Raw genomic sequence first — 25,430 nt, forward strand, 5'->3', positions numbered from 1 at the left:
ATTGTCCAGTGGAGATCAAGAAACATATTAGTACTTACCTAGGTAGTTAATTGACTTAGTCTGGTAAATGTTCATGATTAGGTACCCTAGAGCCAAGTCTGAGGACAACCCCTCATTGACCCCGCCAATATGATGAGCCACCTAGTAGGTGCCTTATCTTATCATGACGGTTTGGTAGAATAGACCCAACAATAGCATAAGACCAGCGCCAGCAACCGCATCAACAGCGGCCAGTAAAACATCATTTGTTTTCCAAGAAGAGCCAATCTCGTACATAAATTAGCATCAAATCTATTTCTCATCTATGACACGACCTGCATTAGTGAGCCCTAACTGCGCGATAGTTAGTAAACTACTTGCTACATTATATACCCCCCATTCAGCGCTATGAATGCAGAGCCATACACGAGAAAGCAGCAGATATCTCTCGACATGTTTTTTTTTCTGTATGGAACATTGAAACTATTGTACAGCTTTTGAAAACAACAAGATACTCCTTTTTTACCGAAGTTCGAAGGCGTTATCTAGAATCAGATCCCTCGAATGTGAATGAAAAGATAAAAATCAACACCGATACTATAACAGAACCATCCTAAAACCCCTTTTAAATGCAGTCGAGAAAAAAAAAAAAAGGTCAGTGTATCGAAGCCCAATACTGTGAGCTCATATGCTTTTCTTCTTCCATGTCCTTTTAAATCCGCAACCTTCGAAGGCCCCTTGCTTCAGCATACTTTGATTCAATCATCAAGAGCGACGCCTCTCGCTCCACGGCTACCATCACAACCGCCTGGTGCCCCGCGAGGTTATGTCAAATACTGTGGCATAGACACCTTGTGGCACGTGTTTTCCAATGTCCCGGCGCCTTCCGAACAAACAAAACACCTCCCTAGAATACGCCCCCTCTGAAAACTAATGAATCGAGCATTTGAGTCAACCATATGTCGTTCATGGAGACCCCCCTCAGTCGTACTAGCGTAACAGTTCGCTTTTGCCATTTGAATCGCTCAACAGGGTATCAAATATCTGCATCGTATCCTCGCCTCCCTGCCTCTTTCGCATTCTGTCGGGGAAATTCGATAACTGTAACCTTGGCTCGATAGACCGTAAGCCACCCTCAGGACCCATCAGCTTATGTGCCGTATGCTCTTTTGCGGACAAGGGTCAAAACCCGATCGACACAGTGTCGGGCTGATAATAGATAGGGTAAAAACAAAAGCAAATTCTGACCAGCGACTTGAAATCATAAAAACATTGGTAAAACCTGGGACGCGTAAATTCGTATCGACCCAGATCAACGATGTGGCAGCAAATTCAGATATGCCGCATACTAGGCCATAAGGAAACGCAGGCAGGGTATATCCACAACAAGCGACGTTCTTATTTCTGAGGGAGTAGTTTAAGACTCAGTGCTTTGGGATGATTCGGCGTGCACACCGTTAGTAAGTGGCGTGGTATTCTCAGCATGGCCGTTGGTGAGAGCCTCAACACTGGTAATCTGGGTTTCGCCATTGGGGCCAACGAGAGGAACAGTTCCAGAAGGGGAGAAGTCAGGGACTGTGGCTGAGAGCTGGCCGGTGCCAGTTGGGGCGACTCCATCGACGCCATGCGGTGCGAAGTGCTGGACAGAAGGGTCTTGAGCGTACATGGCTGTACCGTATGGCATTTGAGGGACACCGTTGAGTTGGCCATTGGTATAGCCGTGGGGTCCGTTCCTGAAAGTGACGTTGCCGGGTTCCCTGCGAGCCATTGGCTCTCGACTTTCGACTGGCAGAACAAATGTTTGCCAGCCTTCTCGACGACGAAGAAGCTCAAGACCCTCGTCTGTGACACCGTAATCGAGTTCAACTGATTCCTCGCAAACATGTCGAATAAGGTTGATGTCTTCGGTCAACTGTCTTAACCGATTGAAAGCAGCGATGAAGTGAAGATTGACAAAGCCTTGTGAATCCATGTGTCCTCGGAGGAACATATCCTTGCAAAGATTCTCGACAGAGAAATAGTACTCGACTTGGGCCTTCAGCGCAGGCATAAGAATCTGAGTGAACTGGGGGTGTGGAAAAGGAGTTGCTTCCATAGGCGCCGCCATAGCATAATCGTAGTGAGGATATTGAGGCTGGGCGACGGGCATGCGGCTGCCACCGTTGGGCGCAGACATGCGATGGAAGTTGTTGGCGCCATTGCGGCCACGTCCTCGCTGAGAAGGAGGTGTAAAGACGCCACCATGACCACCTTGTCGCATAGGGGGGCTGTAACCTTGAGCTCGGGATGCATTGGCACCTTGGCCATGATATCCAGGCCCGGAAATAGCATGCTGAGACTGGGAGTGGCCATGATGGCCACGTCCGCGGTAGCCGCCCCTACCTCTATCGCCGCGGCCTTCGGGGCGATCGCGGGAAGTCTGAGGAGTCTCCTGTACGAGATGATGATTAGCATACCGCAAATGCATGATGAGTTGATTTCGAGTCCAAGAATACGTGCATCACACGACGTTACTTACCGTAGTTTGGACGGAAGGGTCCTTGGCCTTATCAGATCCCGCATTTGTCGAGGTCTTCTTCTGACCGTTGGCAATTTCAACCGATGCACGCTTAGATGCAGATTGCGAGGCGGCATTGTTGGAGGTATCCCGAGGCTTGTTATCGTTGACCTTGGTTGCCGGCGAGGTGGATGCCAGCTTATCTGTGGCACCGTTGGTAGCTGCTCGGTTGGTAGTATCGCGACTACCACGAGCGCCACCCCGGGGTTTAGAGCCACGCATTTGAGGGAGTTGAGTCTCAAAGTTAACCGTAGGGACGAAGTTCACGTTAACCCACTTCTGTCGGGGTTTCGACGAGCTACCATCCTCTTGGCTATCCTTATCAGAGCGGTCGGATTTCTCAGGTATCTTCTCAACCGCCTTCTTCTTGCCGTCCTCCTTGATGGTAGAAATAGCAGTCTCGGGAGTAGGCCACGCTGCCGAGTCGTCGACAGAAGGAGGGACTTCGCTCTTGCCATCCTTTTCGTTCATCCTTGAGCCTCGAGGGCCATTTCGCTCTGCTCGGATAGCGCTGTTCTGTCTTTGGTGTGACTTGACACCATTTGTGTGGGGTGCAGGTGACACTTCGGCCTTCTTGTCGTCCTTGTGACTTGAAGTGCCGTTTACTGTAGCCTCCACGTGCGTAGGGGCAGGCTTGGTGGATTTTGCCTGATGAGCCTCCTTGCGTTTGTGCCAAACGTTGACGCTAGGAATAGGAGCTTCGGAAAGTTCAACCTTTGGTGGCTCGGGAACTGTCTCCTGCTCCTTGTCTGTCGCTTGTTCACCGGCTTGCTTCTCTGAAGCCTTGCCCTTCTTACCTCGCCTGGCCTTTCGGGAGTCCTGCTCATCGACAGACCTTGTAGCATTGCTTGAAGACCTTGGTGTCTTCTCGTTGCGTCGCCAAGGGCGATCGGTTCTTCCACCGTCATCCTCACGCCTCGACTCGGTTCGTCTGCTTTGTGTCGACTCGGAGCGGGCGTCGCTTTCAGAACCAGGAACGCTCTCTAAATCCTGCTTCTCTGATGCAACCGCAGGGGAGTCAGCGTTCTCAGGAGTTTCAGAGTTGATATGCTCGGAGGCAGGTAGCGAAGCCTTCTCGTCTGCTGCTACTGCAGCAGAGCCAGTGTCTGCCGTGGAAGCCTGGTCATCTTGAGCGGAAGCAACCGGGTCAGTGGAAGCAGTGGCGCTATTTGAGGCAGGGACAGTGTTACTGCCCTTCGCAGCCTGTGCGTAGGAAGTCATCGAAGGAGCGACCGTATCGTTGGTCTCTATAATGGCTGATGGACTCATTTCGAAGTGAGCCGTGCTGTAAAGATTTGCCGTCGTAAGGTCACGGAAAAAGTAGACCAAATGTGTCTAATTCACTCGGGTGACCAGCAAATGAAAATGAATATTTCTAGAGATGTAAAATCCCAGAATGTCTCTCAAGCCCCTCCGGACTCTAGAAGAGGCGCAGAGCACCTGTGTGCAATACAGTCGTTTGCTGTTTGTATACTCCCAACAAATGAGGGCGTCGGTTGTCGCGACGAACCGAGCAAGCGGCCAAATATCGAGAACGCGAGTCGAGGAAGGGGTTTCAAGGTTGGAAGTGGGAGTCGAGGGCTTCAGACCTAAGGCTGAGTCGAATTGTGCGCGAGCGATGCGTGCGAGGCGATTCAGAAGTTCAAAGGAGGAGAAGCGAACGTTTCTGCGATGTCAGAAGATGTCTGCTTAACCGAGACTGATGGTCTGAAGTAAAAGACTGTCGTGTTTGGGCAAAGGAAGAAAATAAGGACACCCGGCTGTGCTATTTTGGCCTTGGAACTTTTTTCTCTCTCTCAAGGTCAGGTGCAAAACCAAAGAGAAATGCCTGACAAGGACGAGGCGATTGCAAGGCAAAAATATCAGGTACTGGTATCACAATCGAAATCAGAAACCAACCCGAATATGTCTGCTTGTTGCGTTGCAATGTTTTGTCCGTTACGAGGGTATCGGAAAAAAGCGTAGAAACAACCAGGCGGGGTGGTTATGATGGAGGGTTCAAGTGACAGATGGGAAAGTTGGGGAGGGAGGGAATCAGGTAAGCGTATGTAAGTATACAAACGTAGACCTTGGACCAGGGCAAAGTGGCAGCGGCAATTCTTATAAAATAGAATTGGGCTGGCGAGAGAAGTGTGTTTTACAGGAAGAGGGCGCACGGAGACCGGACAGGCAACGAAAGAGAAAATGCACGCCGGAGGTTATTTTTTGCGTTGTGTGAATAATAAATTTTTTTCTATGCCCATCCCCCCCTCTTACTCGCAGCGTGGGTAGGCTCTAAATTCTAAGTAAGGTAGTTCTGATCCGCAGGCGGAAGGTACCACGGAAATGTACTGCGGCTAACTGATCGAGAAGGTACCGATGCGCCGAATGAGAATCCTTCCTTCCATGGGAAGGACCTGATGATGGTAGGAAGGATGGTGGATGAATGCGTAGAGGGAACCTTCCCTCTTCCTTCCCACTCTAATTACTAGATTTTTTCTTGCTCTTTAAGCGGATACGCACAGTCACGTAGTATTTTTTATTTTTATTATTCCAACCTCTTTCTTAGATCTATTCATTTCTGATTTCTGTCTTTTTTAATATTTTCTGTTTACTCACTCCCTCTCTGGCGTACTCCCTTGATGCTTTCAGGGATTTGTTTGCCGAGTGCTGAACAAGACAAAGGTGCATGCATAGCCCTGGCCTGTTTGCCTATTGGATGTAGACAACCTTACATATGGTTGATGCACTGCAGAGCTTACAGACCAATCCTGAACTGCGACCTTAGTACCTTAGGTACTCAATCAGCGCATTGCAGTGCCTTGTACAAGCAGGTCAGCTGCGGGGGAAATGGAAACCTTTGTGTCGAGTTACTTCACAACATACATAGATGCTTCTAGTAGTAGGTAGAGTTCTGCGCGTACAATGAGTTTGTTGAACTCGATGAAATCTTATTAAGCCAGAGCGCCACCTGGGTAGTTTATTACTGACTCGGAGTCTGCAAAGCCCTGGTCTGCAGGCGATACTACTAGGTAGACACTAAGGTAGCCCGGATAGTCAAGTCAGGGTCTCGAGGTCATCTTCCAGTGGAATTCAGGGCAAATCAAAGATACAATAAGCACCCGACTTCACTCTTGACTGTGCCCCACTTACACTCATGTACTTACTCACTGCGAGGAGCCGTCATGAATCCGAGACCCCGGAAGAGGTCTGGGTAGAGGTCAAGACCATCAACCGAACCCGGACGACCGTGATAGGGTGGAGATGCGCGAATATAATTCGGCTTTTCTCAGGTTATGTTGCAGTGACTTTGCGAGTATTTTTCTCTGAGGGATTGTTTTTTTTCTTAGCTTTGCTTCCTTCGGTTTCTTCAGGCGTCACGAACTTCCATGCTATCTGCTAACCTTGTTACATATAGTAGATTTAACTTCAGTGAGCTCCATCCTGTTTGAGTGGCATGGATAAACAGCGCAAGGTTGAATTGCGCAGTTTGTACACGACAATCAGACATTTGGCATAAACTCCAGGGCAACCAGATTTCTTCATGTCTCCAACAAAGCCTGATCCATGTAAGTAACATGGTAGCGGCTTGGGGCTTATGAAAGGCAAGCCATGGATGACATAGGTAGTTTGGAATTGGATATTCGGGATTTCCTTTTCAATTTAAAACAATGATCATCTATCTAGGTACTTTGGGGCAAAGTCTACCCACGGTCAACCTTGAATTGCCACGGAAATGTTGAACAACATGTATTGCCAGAACTAAAATCACGATACTTTGGATATTTACTGGCGTGTTTGATGTTCATCAAGACACGGTCGCAATGCTTGACAAAGAGCATCAGACCAGGGACAGCCGTCAGGGTATCAGAAGAATGACCTTCAAGAGCAGGATAGACAAAATAATTAATTTCGTCGCTTTTTATGCTTGTTTGACCAGCACTTGAGCTACTTTGTTTTGGTGCCCTAAAGAGGACAAAATTTCTGATCCTCAGTACTACCTACTAAGGTAGCAAGCAAGCAATTTCGATTTCAACAACTGTGTGTACAAGCTATGTACGTAGATCAAACAAGCCGATGACGATTGAACAAATTGCTTGCCGTTTTTACGCGCCCCAAAAGAGGGCACAACAACCCACAGACAAACGATGGATACCGATACGATTAGTATGGAGCAAACAGCTACAGAACCCAGTTCAACTGTACCAGATCAATACACCGTAGTTGACCAATAGAGACATGTTATGTTTATTGGTTCAAACCATGGTCTTGCTGTCCCTACAGACGTTCTGTATTGACTTACACGGTTACCTGAAGCTTGATGACCTCCATGTTACAAACAAACACGCATACATATCCTTCTCCCAGTGCAGTCCTTGCTGGGAGCTAATGCTCCGCGTAGCCCGAAGGATCCTTACAATATCTTGGCTGGAATCACGAGCCTGTGATTGCAACAATTCCTCTACTGATCTATCTACTTATGATACCCTCCCTGTCAAGCCTTTTCCGAGGTTGCAAGCCGAGGCCGCTCAGCCGCTGGTCGCTTATTGGACACAACACCTGATGGCCTGCCCTTTTGGGGTAACAGCATATGCAGTTCTTCACGTTATCTTATCTGGTCCAATATCAACTAATGGCCAACGAATGACTGGACGACAGGTTGCAGATATACCATGTATCAAGCTTTGGTGATGACCTTATTGTCGCCCACTGCTCACGTTTTAGCAGTTTGTGTGTTTGTTGTGAGGATTGTGATCTAAAATCTCCCGTTACTTTATAGATTTGAGCCAGAACTCGTGACTTTGCTCCGAGATTCACGAAATGGTGCTCTTCGAGTAAAGGTTCGGACTTGAGTAACAAGAGTGCTTGAGCGCACAATGCCATTTTCCATTATCCAAAATGGACGAGTGTCTTTTTCCTAGATACAAACTATTTTTCGCCATTTGTTGCTAATATTACACGAGGCGCTCAACTGATATACAGGTAATATTGCAATATTACTGGAGCATGAGAGTGAGTTCAAGGATAAGACAAGCTCTAAGGATGCTTGGTCTTCAAGGACAAGAGTACTCTCTAGCCGGTCATCCAAGCGGTCGCCTGTCTCGCTCCAAACGATGTGGCAAAACGCAGACCAGTAGATCCCATAGGGAAGTAACTGATCAAGTACCACATCAAACAAGCAAGCTGAACGAGAGCAGAGAACAAGGTGAGAATTGTACTGTGGAGCTACCGGTCTGTTAGTATTTGTCGAGCTACAGGGCAGTTCAACAAACCTTCAAGGCAAACACAAGCGTCAGTGTGATGGATCCGAAATAGGCTGCCGTGAACGGGAGTCGAGGAGTCGAGAGAAGATGATAGACGTAGTTCATAGGGCCCATAATAGCGGCAAACGACGCCAGAAACATTAGTGATCCCACAGACCATCTGCGTACCCACGTGTTAGCTTCTATATGCAATTTTGAAATTCACCATGTCGAATCTACGACATCATAGCATGGGCAAAACTAGTCACACAATCAAAACGGCCTTGCAGTAGCAAGTCCGCGTGACAGCGATCGGCAAGGAGAATAAGGGACGACGCAGGGCAGCCCGAAAGGGACGTGCAGAAGTTCCTGACTTACAAGATGACAAACTTGCGTGGTCTCAGTGAGAGGACGGGGAATAGAGTGAAGCAGATGACGAAACATGCTACAGCAGCGAGGTTGCAAGCTCCAAAGATCAACAATCGATCCCATCGGCTAACTGCCAGTCGGGTTAGTGTCTCCTAACCACGAGGCATGTCACCTCGCATCACATGCATAGTTCAGGACATGGCTCAGATGCAATGCACATGTCCCGCTGCAGGGGTGCAGGGATGCCATAGGTGAACATGAAATGGTATTCCAAGGTTGACTTACGAACAAACCAGCCTTCCTCCTCCTCACGTCGGGTCGGCGCAGGCAGAGGCGCACCGGCACTCTCGGTGGTGGGAAGGCGAACATAACCACTACCTCCTTGGAAGGGGTTTAAACTCTGTATGGAAGAGAGCAATCCGCTTTGCTGCGAAGTGTTGACTGGCTCATCGCGACGACTCCAGCCAAGGGAGTTTATAGAGTCTCGGAAGGAAGAAGAGGCCATGGCGGCAGACCCAGAAGGGCGGGAAGGTGAGGGACGGGTTCAACAACGACAGGACAGGGACGGAGCGGATACGTCGATCGTGCGGCGCAGGGTCAGGCTCGGGCTGAGATTCAGATTCGGGCTTGAGTTCGAGCTCGCAGTAACGCTGGGGGTGGGAGGGTCGTAGGGTGCCCGATAATGGCGGTCTCGTATCAAACTAGGAGTATAACTTGGAAGAGAAACATCCACTTCCTTGGAAGGTCTGGCAGCGTGGTTGTTGCGGTCAGTCGACGAGTGCCGATAATATAGATAGGCAAAGGTAAAGTAAACGGGGCAGGCAGAATTGGCTGCCTACCGCGATCTGTCACTTACAGGATTTGAACAGGGCGCTGACGACGCTGGTTTGCGCAAGGCGGCGACGTAGATACGGTGCTACGAGTCGTTGGAGGCTTGGAGTCAACCTAAGGGGGTGCGAGGCTCAGATTCGATTATTGGTAGATTACCGCGCGTACCGCTGGAAAATGGTCGGAAGCGGCAGCTGCAGCTACCAGTAAAGGAACTATAGGAGCAACTGCAGATGTGCGACAAGACGAGCGGAGTATTTCGCGCGAGAAAGAGAACAAAACGGGGGTGATTGGGCGTTTGAAGAGGAGTGAAGTTGGTAGTTGGTAGTTGATAGTGAGTGGAGGGCGGCACTAGTTAATGGGTTGGGGTTGGGTGTGTGGTTCCTTCCTTGGATTGGATCACAACCCATTCCAAGCCTTGCCTTCTCTGTCGTCCTCTTAGAAGTGTTCCCTGCAGTTGAGCAGGCGAGGAGATTATATGATTGGCACCATTAAAGTGGACGCTAGCTTGGGGTAGGTCTGGTGCCACCTGGGCCTATGGCTCCGCATCTTTCCAGCACGGCCCGTCCTTGATTGATGGAAGCCTCAGCGGGGACGGGAGGGATCATGCATGACAGAGAAGCATAGCATATCGCCAGGGAGTCATAGCTTGTACATACCTAGGAACCTACAGTAGCTCACAGGACCTCTATCCAACAGGTAGTCTAGCTCGGGCGAGCTGAGCTGAGTTCGGAACCTTGCAGGACGAGACCCTGGGAAGAGATACAGAGGTTTCAAGTTCAGCCTAAGCAGTAGCCAGCCGCACATAGGACTATCTTGCTCACTGGTGTTATCTTACATATGAGCCACGTCCAGAATGTGCCTTCATGAGGGACAAGGTCTGGGCGGAAGAGGACTTGAGCGGGTTCCATTCTATGTTTACCACTTGAGGAGCGGACCGTAGAGGGCCGGACGCGATCCGTAGGGAACTAAGTCGGGAAACCGTGAGGATAATCTGACAGAAAGACATACACACCTCCATCCATGCTGAGATTAGAAGCAAGGTAGAAAGGGCAATATAACGTTACTACATGACAAGGCAGATATCATAGTGAAGCCCAGCCTCACTCTGGCACCCTAGGCATCAGACTCAGAGTGTCGTCAGGCTGACGAAAGTTGATTCTCACTTACTCCCGGAATACTCCGCCGTATATCGTTATTACGAGAAACAGCCGTGTTGAGATATTCTGTAACAAAAGATGGTGGTCTTGAGCTGGAGCGCGTGAACAGGGAAGCCCAGAAAGGATGGGAAAGCCTCCAGCGCATGACCGAGCGCAAGAGGAGGAAGCTAGGATGGGATAATCGATTGCATGTAGCAATTCCCGATGAGTCCTTCGAATCCAAACGGAGACTTGGGCTTGGTGTCTTAAATCTCAAGTCACGTTCAGCCTGGCGCCCACCCACACACTAGCACCCACACCCTCCTACCTTAACTATCAACTCTCGACAACTGCTATGCGCACTGCAAAACAGAACGGAGATAGCAAAAGACCATGGCGGCCACCATTACCGCCAACTTTCTCGATTCATGTCCAAGTCTAAGCCCAGTTTGCATACAACTTCAAGGGGACCAGTGACCGCCGCCTCCACGTTTCGTCCGGAATACTTGGTGTCAGGCGGGTCAGAGACGAAGGAAGTTGTACATCTGACTTGATGGCCGTACCTAGTATTTTTAGCTCGTTTTTGGGAGTATAAATTAGGGGATCTTTGTGCCCTTTAGCCTGCGGCAAATGATCGTAGATCTCATCTTGCAGCTGTGATAGAAAAGGACCTTATTCTTTGGCCTGGCCTTTACAGATACGTCGTCAATTGGAACTGTATTCGAAACGAAACGGACTTTTCTGAAGGAGTAAGCATAGCCAAAGGAAACGAAGAGGAAGAGGAAAAACAGTCGAGGGAGAGGAAGTTTATTACAAGATCAAGAGCAAGGCTAAGAACAGAACAAGAAAAGACAGTCGTTAGCAATCTACCTACCGTACCTGCCTACCTACCTTCGAAACGCAGCTCCTCCTTCCCGCCTACTATCCTATACCATTTGATCGTCATCCATACCACCTTCGTGAGAGTAACCACCAAGAAAAGACGGGAGACCCTTACATTGGTGTACGGGCCTTGTTCGTATCGGATCTTATCGACCCCCCCTCAGCCACGGCCGAGCGTTTAACTGTGTTGGACCCTTGACCGACTTATCGTCACCATCGTTAAGTGGTCTAAATTACTTACACCACCCTCACCTCACCCAGGCCATCACCTGTCCTCGAGCTCTAGGCCCCTCCAGTTCACTTGCGCGGCGCCAGAAATACAATAAAACCTCAGACCGCCTGCCTTGGCCCGACAAATCGAGGACGCCCATCCTGCTTAACCTATCTTGTCATTCCAAACTATCCGATCCTGCCGCCAGTCTTACGCCATAGCTGTGGAGGTCCTGCTACAAACCCTAGTCTACCCATCGGACAGACATCAGATCAGATCCATCTGTCTCGACCTGTGCGCTTTGATAAATTGAGACGCACCCCGGGATCCAAAAAGCAATAATTCCATCTAGACTTGCTTCCATTAGTCTTTCGATAATCGCAAACTACCGTGGCCTAACCAACCGGACTGCCCTCTCTTCTATCTTTTGTGCCTCACCTCACATCATCCCGAGGAACGAACGACATCACCGTACATTAAGGACCTGAACCCTGCATTTCGGTGGCCCACCATCACTCTATTTCCCGATTAGGACTGAGGACTTCACCCTCCTCGACCACAACAGCAGCGCAGCAAGCACAACTCAGCTCAGCTCAAGCAATACAAGACCTGGCCAGACCAGAACAGATTACCTTACACTTCCCGAGTATAATTCGGGTACTTTATCCAGCCGTGCCCGTTCTGCTCGACTTGACTTGTCATATCATTCATACTCTTATTATTCTCGCATCAGCCAGCGCCTTATCCACCTCGGCTATCATATCTCATCCTTATAAGTGCCAAAGCCACGGTTTCCATGCCTCCTGCGCATCACAGTGCTTTTAGTGTTCCTGGTGAGTAAAGAAAGAATAACATTTCCTTTTCAGTTCAGTCTACCCTGTTCTTTCTCCTGTCGACTTGCATTGCATTGCATACCATACCATACCATACCATAAATATCTGTCTGCCCTTCTCTCTGGGTCCAGTTGTTTCTGCCCAGAGAAATTCCGACCAACCGTTGGACCTTTCATGGCAGTACGACGCATCATAGCCTCCCGTCATTCATTTAGCACCTAAACCCCTCCCTCGTTTGGCTGCTTTCTTTGTTCCGCAAACTGTTTGCTGAACTGTCTGCTGCTGGTTTATTTTCTTTCCTTCTCTCCTCCTGCCTGGCAAGTTTGCCTCTTTTCCCAAAAATAAACTTTCAAGGAAAACGAAACAAATCCTTCCACGTCTTCCATAACGAGTGTCTGTCTTTCTCTGGCCAGCGCTCGGGCAATGGAAGTTAGCTGCGAGGTACAAGTGACATCCACCCATCGGGGGACCCCCTCTTTCTTAATCGGGTGGCACCCACACACATCGCATTTCGCACTCTCATGCCCCAAAACCAAAAGCACCATCATCATCATCCCTCAAGCCGCGACTCAGACATCCGTATTCAAGAACCACATTGCTGACTGGTCATTTCACCATTCCAAGAACAGCCACTACAACCTTGAAACTAAACTCTTCACCGCCTACCTCGACTGAGCCCGCGTTTCAAGCTGCGACTCAGACAAGGACAAAGAACTAACAAGTTCAACAACCCCTCAACCGCTGTTCCGACAGCATCTCCAGACTACCTACTGTGGCTAGTACGTGCCTGAAGATAACTGGACCTTTTCGCCCGTGCGTTACCAAGTAACTCAAGCCCAAGCGCCCAGCCCGCACTCTGCTCTTTCGACTTGCGGAGTACCTACACGCCCAGGAAACGCCCCCAACGCTTAACCCCTTGTAGGTACCTACCTACCTGGAGGCCCTGCGCTGCGCACTCGGTGCCCGCCATTTCAACCCCCTCCGACCCCGAACTTCTCCCTCCGACTCACGACATCTATCTGTCTCTCTCACAATCTAATCTTCCTTTGGCTCCCACCATATCCGACGGACCATCTACTCGTCGTCTTCGAGCGTTTACTTATATACTCAGCACTGGTAATCCGTTTATGGACTACAAATAGTGCTCGTTTCATCTCACCCTGCTCTGTTTGCTCCCTGCAGCCAACACTCTCTGCCTATCTGGTGAGTCAAAGCTACAAGCCTCAACCCCCCGGCTCTCCGCCCGCCACTCTTCTTCCTCAGTGTAACCTCCGCGGCGGTGGGCACTCCATCCATATATGAATGCCCGCTCCTCATCGCCGAGCCCGGTCTTCTTTACCTCTCCCCCGCTTTGCGTTCCGCGCTGTCTTGACAGAATACTGACTCGAACCCTCAACAGGCCAGTTCTAGCTTGACATTCGTATTCTGAACGTACCATCACCCTTAGCCGAACTGGTGGACGCCCACAATATTTCGCCCACATCCCCCCTTCTAGCTCGGGCGTCAACATCCGACTCTCCATCCTCGACACAACAAACTCATCTTTGCCATCCTCGTCGAAATGGCCCAACACGGTTTCAATCAATTTGGCAACGGCCACAGCGGGGCGAGCATCGACCCCAATGATCTCGCCATGTCTGGCGGCTACTCGCCCTCCTTCAACAACAACTTCAACTCAAGTTCCGGGAACGGCACCAACGGCTTCACGAATAGCTCCGCCATGTTTGATGATGATGAGCTTCTCGATGGCCTCAACGGGCCTCCTGTCACCCAGTCTGGTATGGGTGGCGGACAGGACTTCGCAGGACTAAGTATGGGTGGATTTTCTCAAAATGCCTTCTCCCATCGTAATTCCGGCTTGCAAATCGATCCGTCTCACATGAACGGCTACTCAAGTACTCCCGATGGAGATCCGATTCAGAGTCCATTCAACACCGGCTTCAACACTCAGTATCGACAGATGCAGGGCCATTCCCTTGGAACCTCCCTGCACTCGCCATTGTCGTATTCCGAGTCTCCTTTAGCCGGTGCTATGAATGCTGACAGCAACGACCCTAACTATCTCAAGGCCAGAGCCCGAATGTCCCAGCAGATGCAGCGAAAAGCTTCCAACAACAGCCGTAGTCCCATGTCCCCAATGACCCCAAAAACTGCTACACTCCATGGGATGACGATTGGATCGCAGGAGTCCCCAGGTTTCGGCGGTCAAGCCATGAAGTCAGCCAATGGACAATGGCTCAACACCCCTGCTGGAAGCATCCCCGCTTCTTACAACTCGGGCTTCTCTTCTCCCATGCAGCCAGGCATGAACCAAATCAGTGAGGTCATGATGAAGGGCGGCACCTCGATGCCTGCCAAGCTCGGTGTCGCTTCGAACGCTGTTTCGTCTCAGGAGATGAAGAGGAAGCGCCGTCGTGAATCTCATAATCTTGTTGAGCGTCGTCGACGAGACAACATCAATGAGAGAATCCAGGATCTTAGCAGGCTTGTTCCCACACATCGTCTCGAAGATGAGAAGATCCGAAAGTTGATCCAGAACGGCACACCTCTATCGCCTTCGTTGACCGGAATATCTAGTCCCCAGGCAACTTCAGGGCTCGCTGGACCAGGCGCCAGAAGAGCCACCGGAACCAGTGCTGGCAACATCACAACAGGTCTTCCTATTGAAGACAAGGACAAGGGACCCAACAAGGGCGACATCCTCAACGGTGCTGTTAGCTGGACTCGAGACCTCATGTGGATGCTCCATCTCAAGCTTCAACAGCAAGAGGAGATGATAAATACCATCACTGAACTCGGTGGTCACTTTCCCTTTGAGATGACAGAAGATGAGCGACGTATGCATACAGAGCTCATGGATGCTTTCTCCAAGAGCGATGGTCTCTCGTACTCGCGCACAGCTGGATCTGGTCTGCGAGTGCCTCAGCACACTGACTATCGTGGAGAGTCCCTGTCCGGTGGCGGTAGTAGCCTCGATCCTGTTGCCATCAGTCCAGATGACGCTCTCGACCTGAATGACACAAACCAATTTTGGAATGATCCTCATGACCTTGATGAGAACAACAGCGGTCATGCTTCCGTCAACTTCAAGGAGGAAGACGAATATGACATGGACCTTACTCATTAGTGGCCTATCTAGTTCATTATCTGTCTTCTCCTTAAACATATGTTGCGACCGTGGTCAACGGATTACCCTCTCTTGTCGGCGTTCACAGTATCACTGGTGTCTTTTTCTTATTGCATATCACTCTCCTTTTCCTGCCTGGGCTCTGACCGAGGTCATTTTGGAGATGTGAATACTATGGTGTTTGGCATTACTCGGCTGTATTTTCATTGCTTTTTTCTTCTGGGGCGTACCCTTCCTGCGCGTAGGTATGGGATACATTATATAGGTTTACAGGGGCATGTCCGAATATCGTTTCACATTGTGCTGGAGGGGCTTTTGCTTTCTGGTTTCCTTCTTCTTTTTTCTTGGGTCGGGTCGGTTCAAGGCGTTACTGTTTCTCATGTTTTGCGATACCTCGGGGTTGGTGCATCAAGTCGGAAATGAGTGATGGATGGACGCAAGGTCAAATATCTGTTGTCTTTGTTCTGGGAATCTTCGCTTCTCTCCACTCCTGTTATTATTCCTACTTGCAGTTTAATACGCACACTGCGGCGTTCTCAAGTTTCGTTTACCAGGCGGATGGGAAGTAGATATTTGCTTTGTCTGGAGAGCTAGGCTTGATGCATTGGCCAAAGTCTTGTACCTGCTATTTCGTTGCTATTTATTGCCTAGATACCACCAGCGAGATACCTATCATTACAAATGTTTCATCCGCGGCTGTACAGCATATACCGACGTTAAAGACTGCAAGTGTTGTGATACCCCATAGATTGAAGAAGTGCCAGGTCACCAATGACGAGTGCAGAGGAGATACTCGCTCATGGCTGTCAGAGTATTCCACACAAGCTTCCGCTTCATATCCTCCTGCAGAGCAATGCGTTCAAGGGCACAACGTCCATCGAAATACTTGCACATGACCTGCCAACTGTTTGCCAGCTTTTCGTCATTGAAACGGCGCGCTATAGCTGACAAGTAGCGTGATTCTTTCCCAGTAGCTTTCTTGGCATCGAGTATGATATGTGGTATCAGGCCTTGAAGGTGTGGGTGGTCGTTAACGGAGGGATGCGCGGTCGCCACAGGCACGGGCTTTCTTGCGTGCGCAGTGGCCTTTTCTGCAGCGTCGCGCTGAGCTTTAGAAGCGATACGCTCAAGTCGGGCTTTTTCAGCAGCCTGCTCGGCCACAGTAGGAATGTGGGAGCCGTCGGTGCCAGAGTGGCCTTCAGAAGATTCGGAAGTACGGGGAACCGAGGTGGCTGCGGTGTCTTCCTCCTCCTTGATGTCTTTGTCTTTGTTCGAATCTGCGGCAGCTCGAAGCTCCTCAGCCTCCATTTCATACTCGACCTCATACAAGATCTCAGGCCAGACGACAACGTAGGCAAACGTACATAGTTGAGTGACCCAACCACGTCGCATGAGCCAGGCAAGCATAAGAAGATAGGTGGGACGATGAGCTTTGCTAGGCGAGAACTGCTTATATGGCCGAGGCGCCTGAGAAAGCTCAGCCAGGAAGTTGGGGAGAGGCGGTGCTAGGGGAAATGCCCGTTGCCATTCGAGAGTGTCGAGAGGGAGGCGGGAAAGATCGCTATTGGGAGATAGAATGTATTGGTCCTTGGCATGGAGAGGAGGAATGGCGATCGCACGACGCCAAAAGATGAAATGCTGAGCATATTTTCGAACTTGGCCTAGGGTCAGGATGTTGCTCTGTCCAACTTGATAGAATCTGGGGTTTGTTAGGGGTTGGCACAATGTTCAACGATAGGCTGCTTACGATTGCGTGGGTTTTGACAACCGCACAAACTCAACCATAGAGGCTGTAGTGGGATCCGGATCGGCTTGAAGCTCAGAGATAATCTTTTTCTCATCATCTGTCAATAACAGGGCAAAGTTACGGTCGAGAAAGCCAGGTTCCTCTAGGGCATCTTGGCTCATAAATGTGTTTGCCGTTGTTAGCCACAGGCCACGTTGGGTACCCTCTTCGCCTTGCGGGAGGTCATCTATGTAGAAGGGCACGGGGATCTGAACGGAAGGGGTCAGGGCACCAGCTGCAGTATCAAGGTGCAGAGCTGCGACTTTGTTCTGCGAGACTGCCTCATATATGTCATGCATGGCCGCAGCCAGCGATGAACTTTGTAGTATTTCTTTCCATAGGACACTCATCCTTTTACCTATTATCGGTCAGCACCTATTGATCGTTAAAGTTTCATAGTAACGTACGCTCCTCGCGCGCTTTATCTTTTGCAACGAGTATCCGTTTTGACTCTTTCCAGACAAATTCGCTGTGCTGCTGGCTATATTTGAAAGCCTTACTAACTTTCTTTATGATGTGATCATACAGTGACTCGATAACATCCTTGACTTCGTTGCTGCTGGGATTGAGTATAAAGACAAGATTGAACATAGTCATGGAGCTGCGCTTCTCATCGTCCTTGTCTTTGCCATCCTCTTTCTTGCCCTCCTTCTCATCGGCAGGCTGCTCAGTTGCCTTTCCTGCAGTCGCGGGACCAGTTTCGTGCGGAGCCAATAACTCATCGTTGTATGCAGAGCGCTTCTCAGCGCGAGACGCCTTCTTAGGTTTCTTCCACCTGCCGTTCTCAGGGACATGAATGGGATATGACACACAATACAGTGGATCTAGGGATAGTTGGAAGAGCCGTTTGTGATACGGACGAGCAGGCGTGAGAATACCAGCAAGATCACGGGCGGGAAACCCTGCGACACGCTCCCATGGCACAATCTGAGAGCCCGACTCAGTGAACGAATGCTCATCTGGATTCCGTCCCTGTTTAGAAACTGCCGCATCGTCGGCGACATCGGAGAAGCTCTGCTGCGATAGACGTTCGAGAAGGATGTCTTCTAGCTCGTTGCCAGTGACCGAGCCCGACTTGGAATGAGGCTCAACTTGTGCAGGATAATGAAATACGAAAGCTGGGCCATCACGCGAACGATTGACTACGAGGGCGACAGCGAGGAAGTTGTCGCTGGTGACACTCGGCACGGCCATGATAGCGACTGTTACATGGTATGGCGTGACAGAATTTGGGAGGTTGTGGCTCCAACTGTCGATTATCACATCAAGACGGTGCCGTATGCCCTTTGCCTCTGTCTCCTTCGGCTGAAACGTCAGATGAGGTTGGTTATCCAGTACGTAGTCAGAGCCTCAAGTGGTTGTGGAGATGAGCCTCAAGAGCGCCACATTTTACGATGGAGAGGGGTTCGAGGGTAGCTGTTGCGCACGGCCCGAGCGTGAAGCAGCCAGGACCTGATAGAACTTGGAAGGCGCCACGGTGCTTACCTAGGTACCTGGAAGGAGCATGAGGCGAGGCTGGTAATGTGCAGCTGGACGTCATTAATTAGATGTGGCGTCAATTGTTTTTTCTAGACTCATCTCGACCTATAGAAGTAGAAGTAGCCGATCAGTTGACAGGAAGTATCCAGACAGCCCGGTACTGATAGTTGAATCATGTATTGCATCTTGATCAAGAGGCGTTATGCGCGAGTGCTCTCAGCGCTAGGTATTTACTTGAAGAAATACGTACTCTTGTAGATACGATGTTCATACTTGCAGTAGCGTAGAACAAATAGTTTGTCAATCTCAACAAGTCGGTGTGTAGTGAACACGAAGGAGTACAAGCAGTCAACCTGAGTTTGCGTGTCAAATGGCATTCATCCAGTCAACTACGTAAGATACAGTAAAGAGGCGCGACGTATAGAATCGACAGATTATGAAATCCAACATAAAATTATTATTTCATTTCTCTTTCAACTCATCTCATTTTCTCACATCGACTTTCCCTTTTCACCGACCGACTGTTGTAGGTGTTTTCTATTTATCCAGTCACAGGTGCCATTTTAGTGGATAGTCTAGTCGAGGACCCTACCTCTAGGGGCAAATCAAACCAGCCCAAGCAATCAATTAATATTTGGACATGTGATTCCAGGTCCAAGAACTTTTTAACGAAGTCCTTTGAAGCGCAGCGCCATTCACAGATTGCAGTACAGGACGGAAGCTGCCTACTTGATGTCATATTTCCATAGACTACCTATTTACAACATCACGAACCATTCATTCGTATTGCGCATGACACGCGACATTCGTATTATCTGAAAACTCTGGCGGATAACGGCACCGAATTCCTTCATGGATCCAATGGTCTAGGCCGACTGTCCCACTCACAATTCATTCTTCATTCCACAGCCAACACCGCTTCGTCCCGTCTGCCTTAGCTCAACACTAATTATTTTATTTACTTATTACTGCCTACACGAGCTGAGGCACGGTGCTCGCTTGCTTGCTATACCTGGCTACCCAATTACGTTTGACTGGAAGGGCAACAGGTCGTGTGCTTTCTTTCTCTCGTCCACCCATCGTCTACTTCTATCATCTCTGCAATACCTAGACTATCGGTTGTATTCAAAGAATCACTTTATCTTTCTGTCCGTCCTCGCCGACATCTCCGTCTCTCTCCCGGCCGAAACTCCCCTCCTTGAGCCTCCGGTACCCCTTTCTCCACCGTCTTGCGGTACGACCTGACTGTCACAACTACCACCGTCGCCGGCGCCGCCTTATGTTGGACGTCCCCGGATTTCCATTCCGCCCCTGAACCCCTGGGAGAAACTAAGCACCCTTTTTTCTTCTCTTCTTCTTTTCTTTGCTCTCCCTCTACGACCACCGTAAAATCTTTTACACTTAGCCTTGAGGTTTGGCCTCGTTTGATCGTCAATTCAAACAGATCCTTCCCTGCAGCACAGCAAGACCGACTTTCCTCGCCTGGCTTGTCTATCTTCTCCTTCCCTTTCAGACCCGCTGGTCGAGACCCCACCATACCTAGGTCCTGCCTCAACCTTCTCGCCTCTGCATCCCCTCTTTCATTCCATATTTTGCCCCCCTCCTCAGCGTCTACCTATTCTACAAAGGTACCTGTTGTCCTCACGGTTTCACCACCCTACCTTTATTCTTCACACATTCATTCATATTGCGCTCGCGTGACCATGACATCCTCACCAACCAAACTCGATTTTGGTCATGTCCCTTTCTTGGACTTGACCTACGACAACAATGAATCACACGACTCGGCCCTCAAACTCATCTTGACCCTCATGCCGGATTGGGCTAGCGAAGACTCAAACGTCGATTTTGTGCGCTTCACTGATGGTATCACCAACACTCTCTTAAAAGCCGTCAACCGCCGTCCTGGCATGTCAAAGCTTGATGTTGACAGAGATGCTATTCTGCTGCGTGCCTATGGTCATGGAACCGCCGTTCTCATTGACCGTGAACGTGAGGCCGAGAACCATGAGCTACTCATGAGGCATGGTCTCGCTACTCAGTTGCTTGCTCGTTTCAAAAATGGCATGATGTACCGTTATATCCTGGGCAAGCCTGCTCGCGCCCAGGATCTCAGTGAACCTCTTATCCTCTCTGCCATTGCCCGACGTCTTGCACACTGGCACGCGACTGTTCCTTGCTTACCAGATCCCAACCACGCCCGGGACGAGAAGCACGTAAATGGTAATGGTTCTACCAACGGCCAGATTAACGGCCATGCCAACGGTTGTGTGAATGGAGACAGCGACAAGTCCCGTCAAGAACAAATTGATAGTACTGCTCCTGGCAAGCCACCGCCCAACGTCTGGACGACCATGCAGAAATGGATCTTTGCCTTGCCCACTGATACTGATGCTCAAAGGGAAAGGCAAGCTCTGTTACAGGCTGAGTTGAAGGTGATGGTACAGAAATTGAGTCAACGACCTGGCCTTGGCAAGAACGGGGTATGTTGATGAGCTCCACACCTTGTGTAGCATGAAATAGCTGACGAATCTGGTAGCTTGTATTTGCACATTGCGACCTGCTATGTGCCAACGTTATCATCCACCAAGAAGACGATACGGCACCTACTGTCGACTTCATCGACTATGAGTATGCCACTCCTTCGCCCGCCGCATTTGACGTGGCGAACCACTTTGCCGAGTGGGCTGGATACGATTGCGACTACGCAGCTGTCCCTAGACAGGACCAGCGACTTGCTTTTGTGAAAGAGTACATCAAGGCCTATTTCGCATTAACAGGCGAGGCAGTTGACGAGGAAGAGGAAGTCCGCAAGCTTATGGCAGAGGTCGACGCCTACCGAGGAGTCCCAGGTTTCTACTGGGGTATCTGGTCATCAATTCAGGCCGTTATCTCAAAGATTGACTTCGACTATGCCCAATATGCCGAGTTGCGTCTGGGTGAATACTGGGCATACAAGGCCGAGGAAGATGGCAGCCGAAAAGCCACAGGCCAGGAGATGCCACTGAGGGAGAAGACGTGGTGGCGTAACGAGTAGATGAATCACACATGACTTATCTGGGCACGACACACAACATGGCATGGCGACAATCGAAACCAGGGACTGGAGTCAGTGGCAGACGTTTACCCTCGATCAGCCTACGAGAGAGTGATTCTGTTAGCGGCTAATATGGGCGGGGAGCCGAGTAAATGCCTGGAAATGGGAACGGATACAACAGGAAACGGTTACAGGGAAGGCGATTTTCCCTTCATCCCTGGATCCAGTTTTGGGTTCTATCTTCAGCAAGCGGTCTTATCGTTCCTGGCCCACGCCCGCATTTCCCATGTACTCTCCATTCTTGGTCTGTTGTCACTTTGACAGGTCCCGACTTCTCGTGCCCATTTCCGGCGCTTGTCACGCCTCAACGCCTAATCTCTTTCATGTTTTTGTTACGTGTTTATTGGGCCACGATGACATAAAACCAAAGCTCGGCTGCGGGATAGGGAATGATATAGAGGGACGAATCAAGCCATTCAACATGAGCTATGGCTAGCTACGACAGCTGGATAAGTGGACAGGTCAGGACATAACCTGTTGTCTTGTCTACATGACCAGCATAATTACACCATTATTGTAACTGGATCTTTTTAATATAGACACAAATCTTCACGCACGAGTTGGCGTTTCTTTGTTAACCCAGGTACTGTTTACTTTGACTTAGATTGTCGTTGTTAGATGGTAAAGTTGCAGTGGCTACCGCATGATTCCACCTTGCCTATCCTCATTACCGAGACATATCGGACCGTGTTAGTTCCCTTACTGTATGCATGTATCTTGAATCCAGCGGGAGGGAGAAGAGAGCATGATTGGAATTGCCCAACCACAGTCGGCGGCGACACCCTCACAGGCCAAAGCACGAGGGACAGCTGCATCACCAGAAGCAGCATCTTGCGTCCATCACACCCGCTCGACCAACCGGTCCGTTATCCTAAGATGGCTAGAGAGAACAGGCGGCTGTCTGCGGTGCATTACCTTGCCTTGGTCGGGTATAGCAGCAAGGTATATACCTGTATGGTGTGGCTTGTGGGAGAGAGGCAGACGTGGCTGGCTTAGGAGAGATGAGAGATAAAGGTACATGACATGTAGCAAGGTAAATAAGTAGGCAAGGTACGACGTAGTGTCACATTGAGCCTGGGGCAAGCTGGGGCAGTTAAGCAGAAAACGTGCATGCATGCATGCCTGCGTGTACTGTATGTACATATGTGTGTATATCTACTGCTGAGCTGGGAAGTCTATTTGTTGCCTCTTCCTCAGACTACTCACCTAACCTACTAGACCTACTGTACTGGCCTATAACTAACCTGAGGTTGGTACTTTTAGTACCAATACCGAGGTAGATATTGATTGATGCACAATGGCACCTCGGTCCTGATTTCCTGCGTGGATTGAACGTATACGATTACAAGTTTGTTACATCCAAGGTCATCGAGATTAATTCAAGCTAGAACCATACTGGTCTTTTCATTTGCTCCAACTTGGGCCGGGAATGAGCTTGAAGAGCTTGATCGTGACCCATGTTTGTTCTGGGCTTCTAGGCTCTAGCCTCCGGACCAGCTGGGAGACAAGGAACAGGTCCGGTAATAAGATAAGGTGCAGCAGTCCATTTTCCAGCTGTGATTACTACCTCTGTGAGTAGTATCCGTACGGATACCTCTGTCAGTTAATTGATAGCTCGGCAAGGTAGGTTACCTGTAAGTATATGTCGCATAAGTCCAGAAATCAGACATGGGCTTTCTTTTTAGCCTCGAACAACAACGAGATGAAGGGTCGGCCGGGGTTATTTCCAAAACTCGTGGCTTTGCGACGGACGGTTGAAGAAGCGGGGGCGCTTGGACGTTGCCCTGGGCTGGGTTGTGGCTTGCTTTTTCCCCCCTCTCACTTGGATTCTTCGTCCTCTTAGTCTTGGCTTCCATGGCTGACTCTTTTCCCTGCCCTGCACTTTCCACTCACGTTCGATTGCACTTGCACTTGCGATGCACGCGTGGCCGCTAAACACTAACATCCCTGCACCTGCCTAAGAACCGTTGATGTGGGCATCCAAGCATCCCAGTGCAGGGTTCAACAAGTTGTTCCTTCCATTGGCTGCTCCTGCTGGTTTCAAAACTTTGAGTTCCAGTCGGGAAGGAGCATGGTCCATTTCTTGCCATCCACATCCACATCCACATCCACAGTCATGGAACTCAGCAGTCAGTCCACATCAATTCGACATCGACTTGACTCGAGTTGACTCGACTTTACTCGACTCGGCTCGACTCGACTCGACTCGACAACGACATCGACTTTTGACATCCACTTTGATTTACGAAATACTTTACTTCACTTCATGCCCGCAGTCTTGTCCCTCCTGCCACAGCCAAAATGGATTCTTTCACACTATTCACCAGCTTGGTGCACAGTCAAGTATATAATGCCATGTTTACGACTTGGCGAGGGAGAACAAGCAGAAATAAGACCAGTTACCAAAGGGGATGATGGATGGGATGGCCAAGACAGGCCCCTCCCGTTCCGATTGATTTATGACAACCTCTAAAGGAGCTTGGGCCAGGGTCAGGGTGCCTTAGCTACCCAGGTCTTCCTAGGCTAGTGGCATCCATCATCTCCATCTCACTCACCTAATTTTGTATGTACTATCCTCTCTACAGCACCACGGTCCAGCTCATTACCATGAAATTGGGTAAAATTGTCCCGGCCACCTACTATACCTAGGTATGTACAGCACTGTACAGTAAGTACTATGCCCTACCTACCAAGGATGTGGCATGACGCCTCAGCCCTCGCCTCTCAGCTTCGACTTTGTCATCTCGGCAAAGAAATACTTAATCAATCCTCCCCAAGAAGACCCAAATTTCCCTTGATCTCGCAACGTCGTAGCCGATCACTCATATGCAGGGAAAGACCGTGTTTTTGGAAATACATATCCGTATAGAAAGGCAAAGAAAAAGAAAAAGAAAAAGAGAAAAAGAAAATGCAGAGTAGACAAACACGCTACCGAATTGCAGTACAGCACAGCACAGTACAGCAATTCACACCTTACAGCACAAGCTTCAAAGTCGCGGGAGCGTTGACGATAGCAGGGGCGAACTGGGTGACACCATCAGAAGCAGCCGTTGCTGCTAGGCGGCTGTCTTTGCCGTCAAATACCACTCGTGTTATATTTGCTCTTGTTCCGCGTTCATCTCATTTCTGACCTTGCTTGCTCTATTAGACGTGTTTGCTGAGCCAGATTAGGTACGCTAAGCAACCCCGAGGGTTTCGGCCGGAACTTTTTAGACGCATTTGCCACATTATCCTGGTAACCGTTCTCCCTTGGACAATCTCAAACCCAGCCAAGCCAAGCCTAGATCAGAGCAGAAGAGACAAGAGTTCTCTTACCTGGCAATTTGGCCCAGCTGCCTCGCCAAAAGTTCTCAGACTCTTACCGCCAGAATGACAGACGATGTCCGCCCCACTGGGTGTCTTCGTTGAGAGACGAGACGAAATGGAGGGCTGATAAGCGCGTACTGAGGCTGTCCACGTTGCGACAAGACATGGCGCTGCGATTTGACTATGAGAAGCAATATCAAACAAAGACAGTACCAGCGCTAGGGACCAACGTGTGTGTGGTGTGTGTATGCACCTTGCCTGTCATGACAAGAGCAATTGCTGCATGTACACAGCCACAGCAACGGCTTAAGCTACACCCACTTGGTCTCAGTTCCTGCAGCCTTTCTACTTTATTCGTAGTAAAACAATGGCATCAAGAAATGCAGCGGGTGATATGGCGGTGCCAGAACCAGAGCTAGACCATGCTCAGCTTTTGGCCCTCTCATCAGCAAACGCTCTTGCATGGTTACCATATATCTTGACCACCTTCCGTGACAGGGTTACGGCCGAGACGGGCTAATACCTCGACAAGGCTACCATGACAGAGTCACTGTCTGTGATGGAGCGTAGCGTGAGGACGAGGGGGCGAGCTGGGCCAGCAGGGCGAACGGGAC

General features: G+C 49.8%; 5 protein-coding genes across 5 annotated transcripts; 2 read left to right on the forward strand and 3 right to left on the reverse strand.

Annotated features, from left to right (window-relative positions):
- Positions 1-1,367: 1,367 nt before the first annotated feature.
- B0J16DRAFT_24954 (uncharacterized protein) lies at positions 1,368-4,104 on the reverse strand. The gene is made up of 2 exons (XM_046123091.1): positions 2,498-4,104; positions 1,368-2,410 (listed from the first exon to the last, which is right to left on the reverse strand). The coding sequence occupies exons 1-2, from the start codon at positions 3,803-3,805 to the stop codon at positions 1,397-1,399; spliced, it is 2,322 nt and encodes a 773-aa protein (XP_045989292.1). The 5' UTR covers positions 3,806-4,104; the 3' UTR covers positions 1,368-1,396.
- Positions 4,105-7,397: 3,293 nt separating this feature from the next.
- On the reverse strand, positions 7,398-8,846 carry B0J16DRAFT_24960 (Got1/Sft2-like family-domain-containing protein). Its single transcript, XM_046123092.1, has 4 exons — positions 8,413-8,846; positions 8,137-8,257; positions 7,789-7,939; positions 7,398-7,741 (listed from the first exon to the last, which is right to left on the reverse strand). The coding sequence occupies exons 1-4, from the start codon at positions 8,630-8,632 to the stop codon at positions 7,589-7,591; spliced, it is 645 nt and encodes a 214-aa protein (XP_045989293.1). The 5' UTR covers positions 8,633-8,846; the 3' UTR covers positions 7,398-7,588.
- Positions 8,847-13,582: 4,736 nt separating this feature from the next.
- Positions 13,583-15,148, forward strand: B0J16DRAFT_258681 (uncharacterized protein; the record flags this gene model as incomplete). The annotated part of the gene is made up of 1 exon (XM_046123194.1): positions 13,583-15,148. The coding sequence occupies one exon, from the start codon at positions 13,583-13,585 to the stop codon at positions 15,146-15,148; it is 1,566 nt and encodes a 521-aa protein (XP_045989294.1).
- Positions 15,149-15,827: 679 nt separating this feature from the next.
- Positions 15,828-18,452, reverse strand: B0J16DRAFT_25020 (nitrogen permease regulator of amino acid transport activity 3-domain-containing protein). Its single transcript, XM_046123095.1, has 3 exons — positions 17,342-18,452; positions 16,896-17,292; positions 15,828-16,847 (listed from the first exon to the last, which is right to left on the reverse strand). The coding sequence occupies exons 1-3, from the start codon at positions 18,126-18,128 to the stop codon at positions 15,914-15,916; spliced, it is 2,118 nt and encodes a 705-aa protein (XP_045989295.1). The 5' UTR covers positions 18,129-18,452; the 3' UTR covers positions 15,828-15,913.
- A 1,222-nt stretch (positions 18,453-19,674) lies between these two features.
- B0J16DRAFT_25043 (kinase-like domain-containing protein) lies at positions 19,675-21,593 on the forward strand. The gene is made up of 2 exons (XM_046123096.1): positions 19,675-20,896; positions 20,953-21,593. Exons 1-2 carry the CDS (start codon positions 20,117-20,119, stop codon positions 21,448-21,450), a joined length of 1,278 nt encoding a protein of 425 aa, XP_045989296.1. The 5' UTR covers positions 19,675-20,116; the 3' UTR covers positions 21,451-21,593.
- Positions 21,594-25,430: the final 3,837 nt, after the last annotated feature.

The sequence above is a fragment of the Fusarium flagelliforme genome (assembly GCF_020744385.1).
Source record: "Fusarium flagelliforme strain FIESC 12 MPI-CAGE-AA-0113 chromosome Unknown B0J16scaffold_1, whole genome shotgun sequence".
Taxonomy (NCBI): Eukaryota; Fungi; Ascomycota; class Sordariomycetes; order Hypocreales; family Nectriaceae; genus Fusarium; species Fusarium flagelliforme.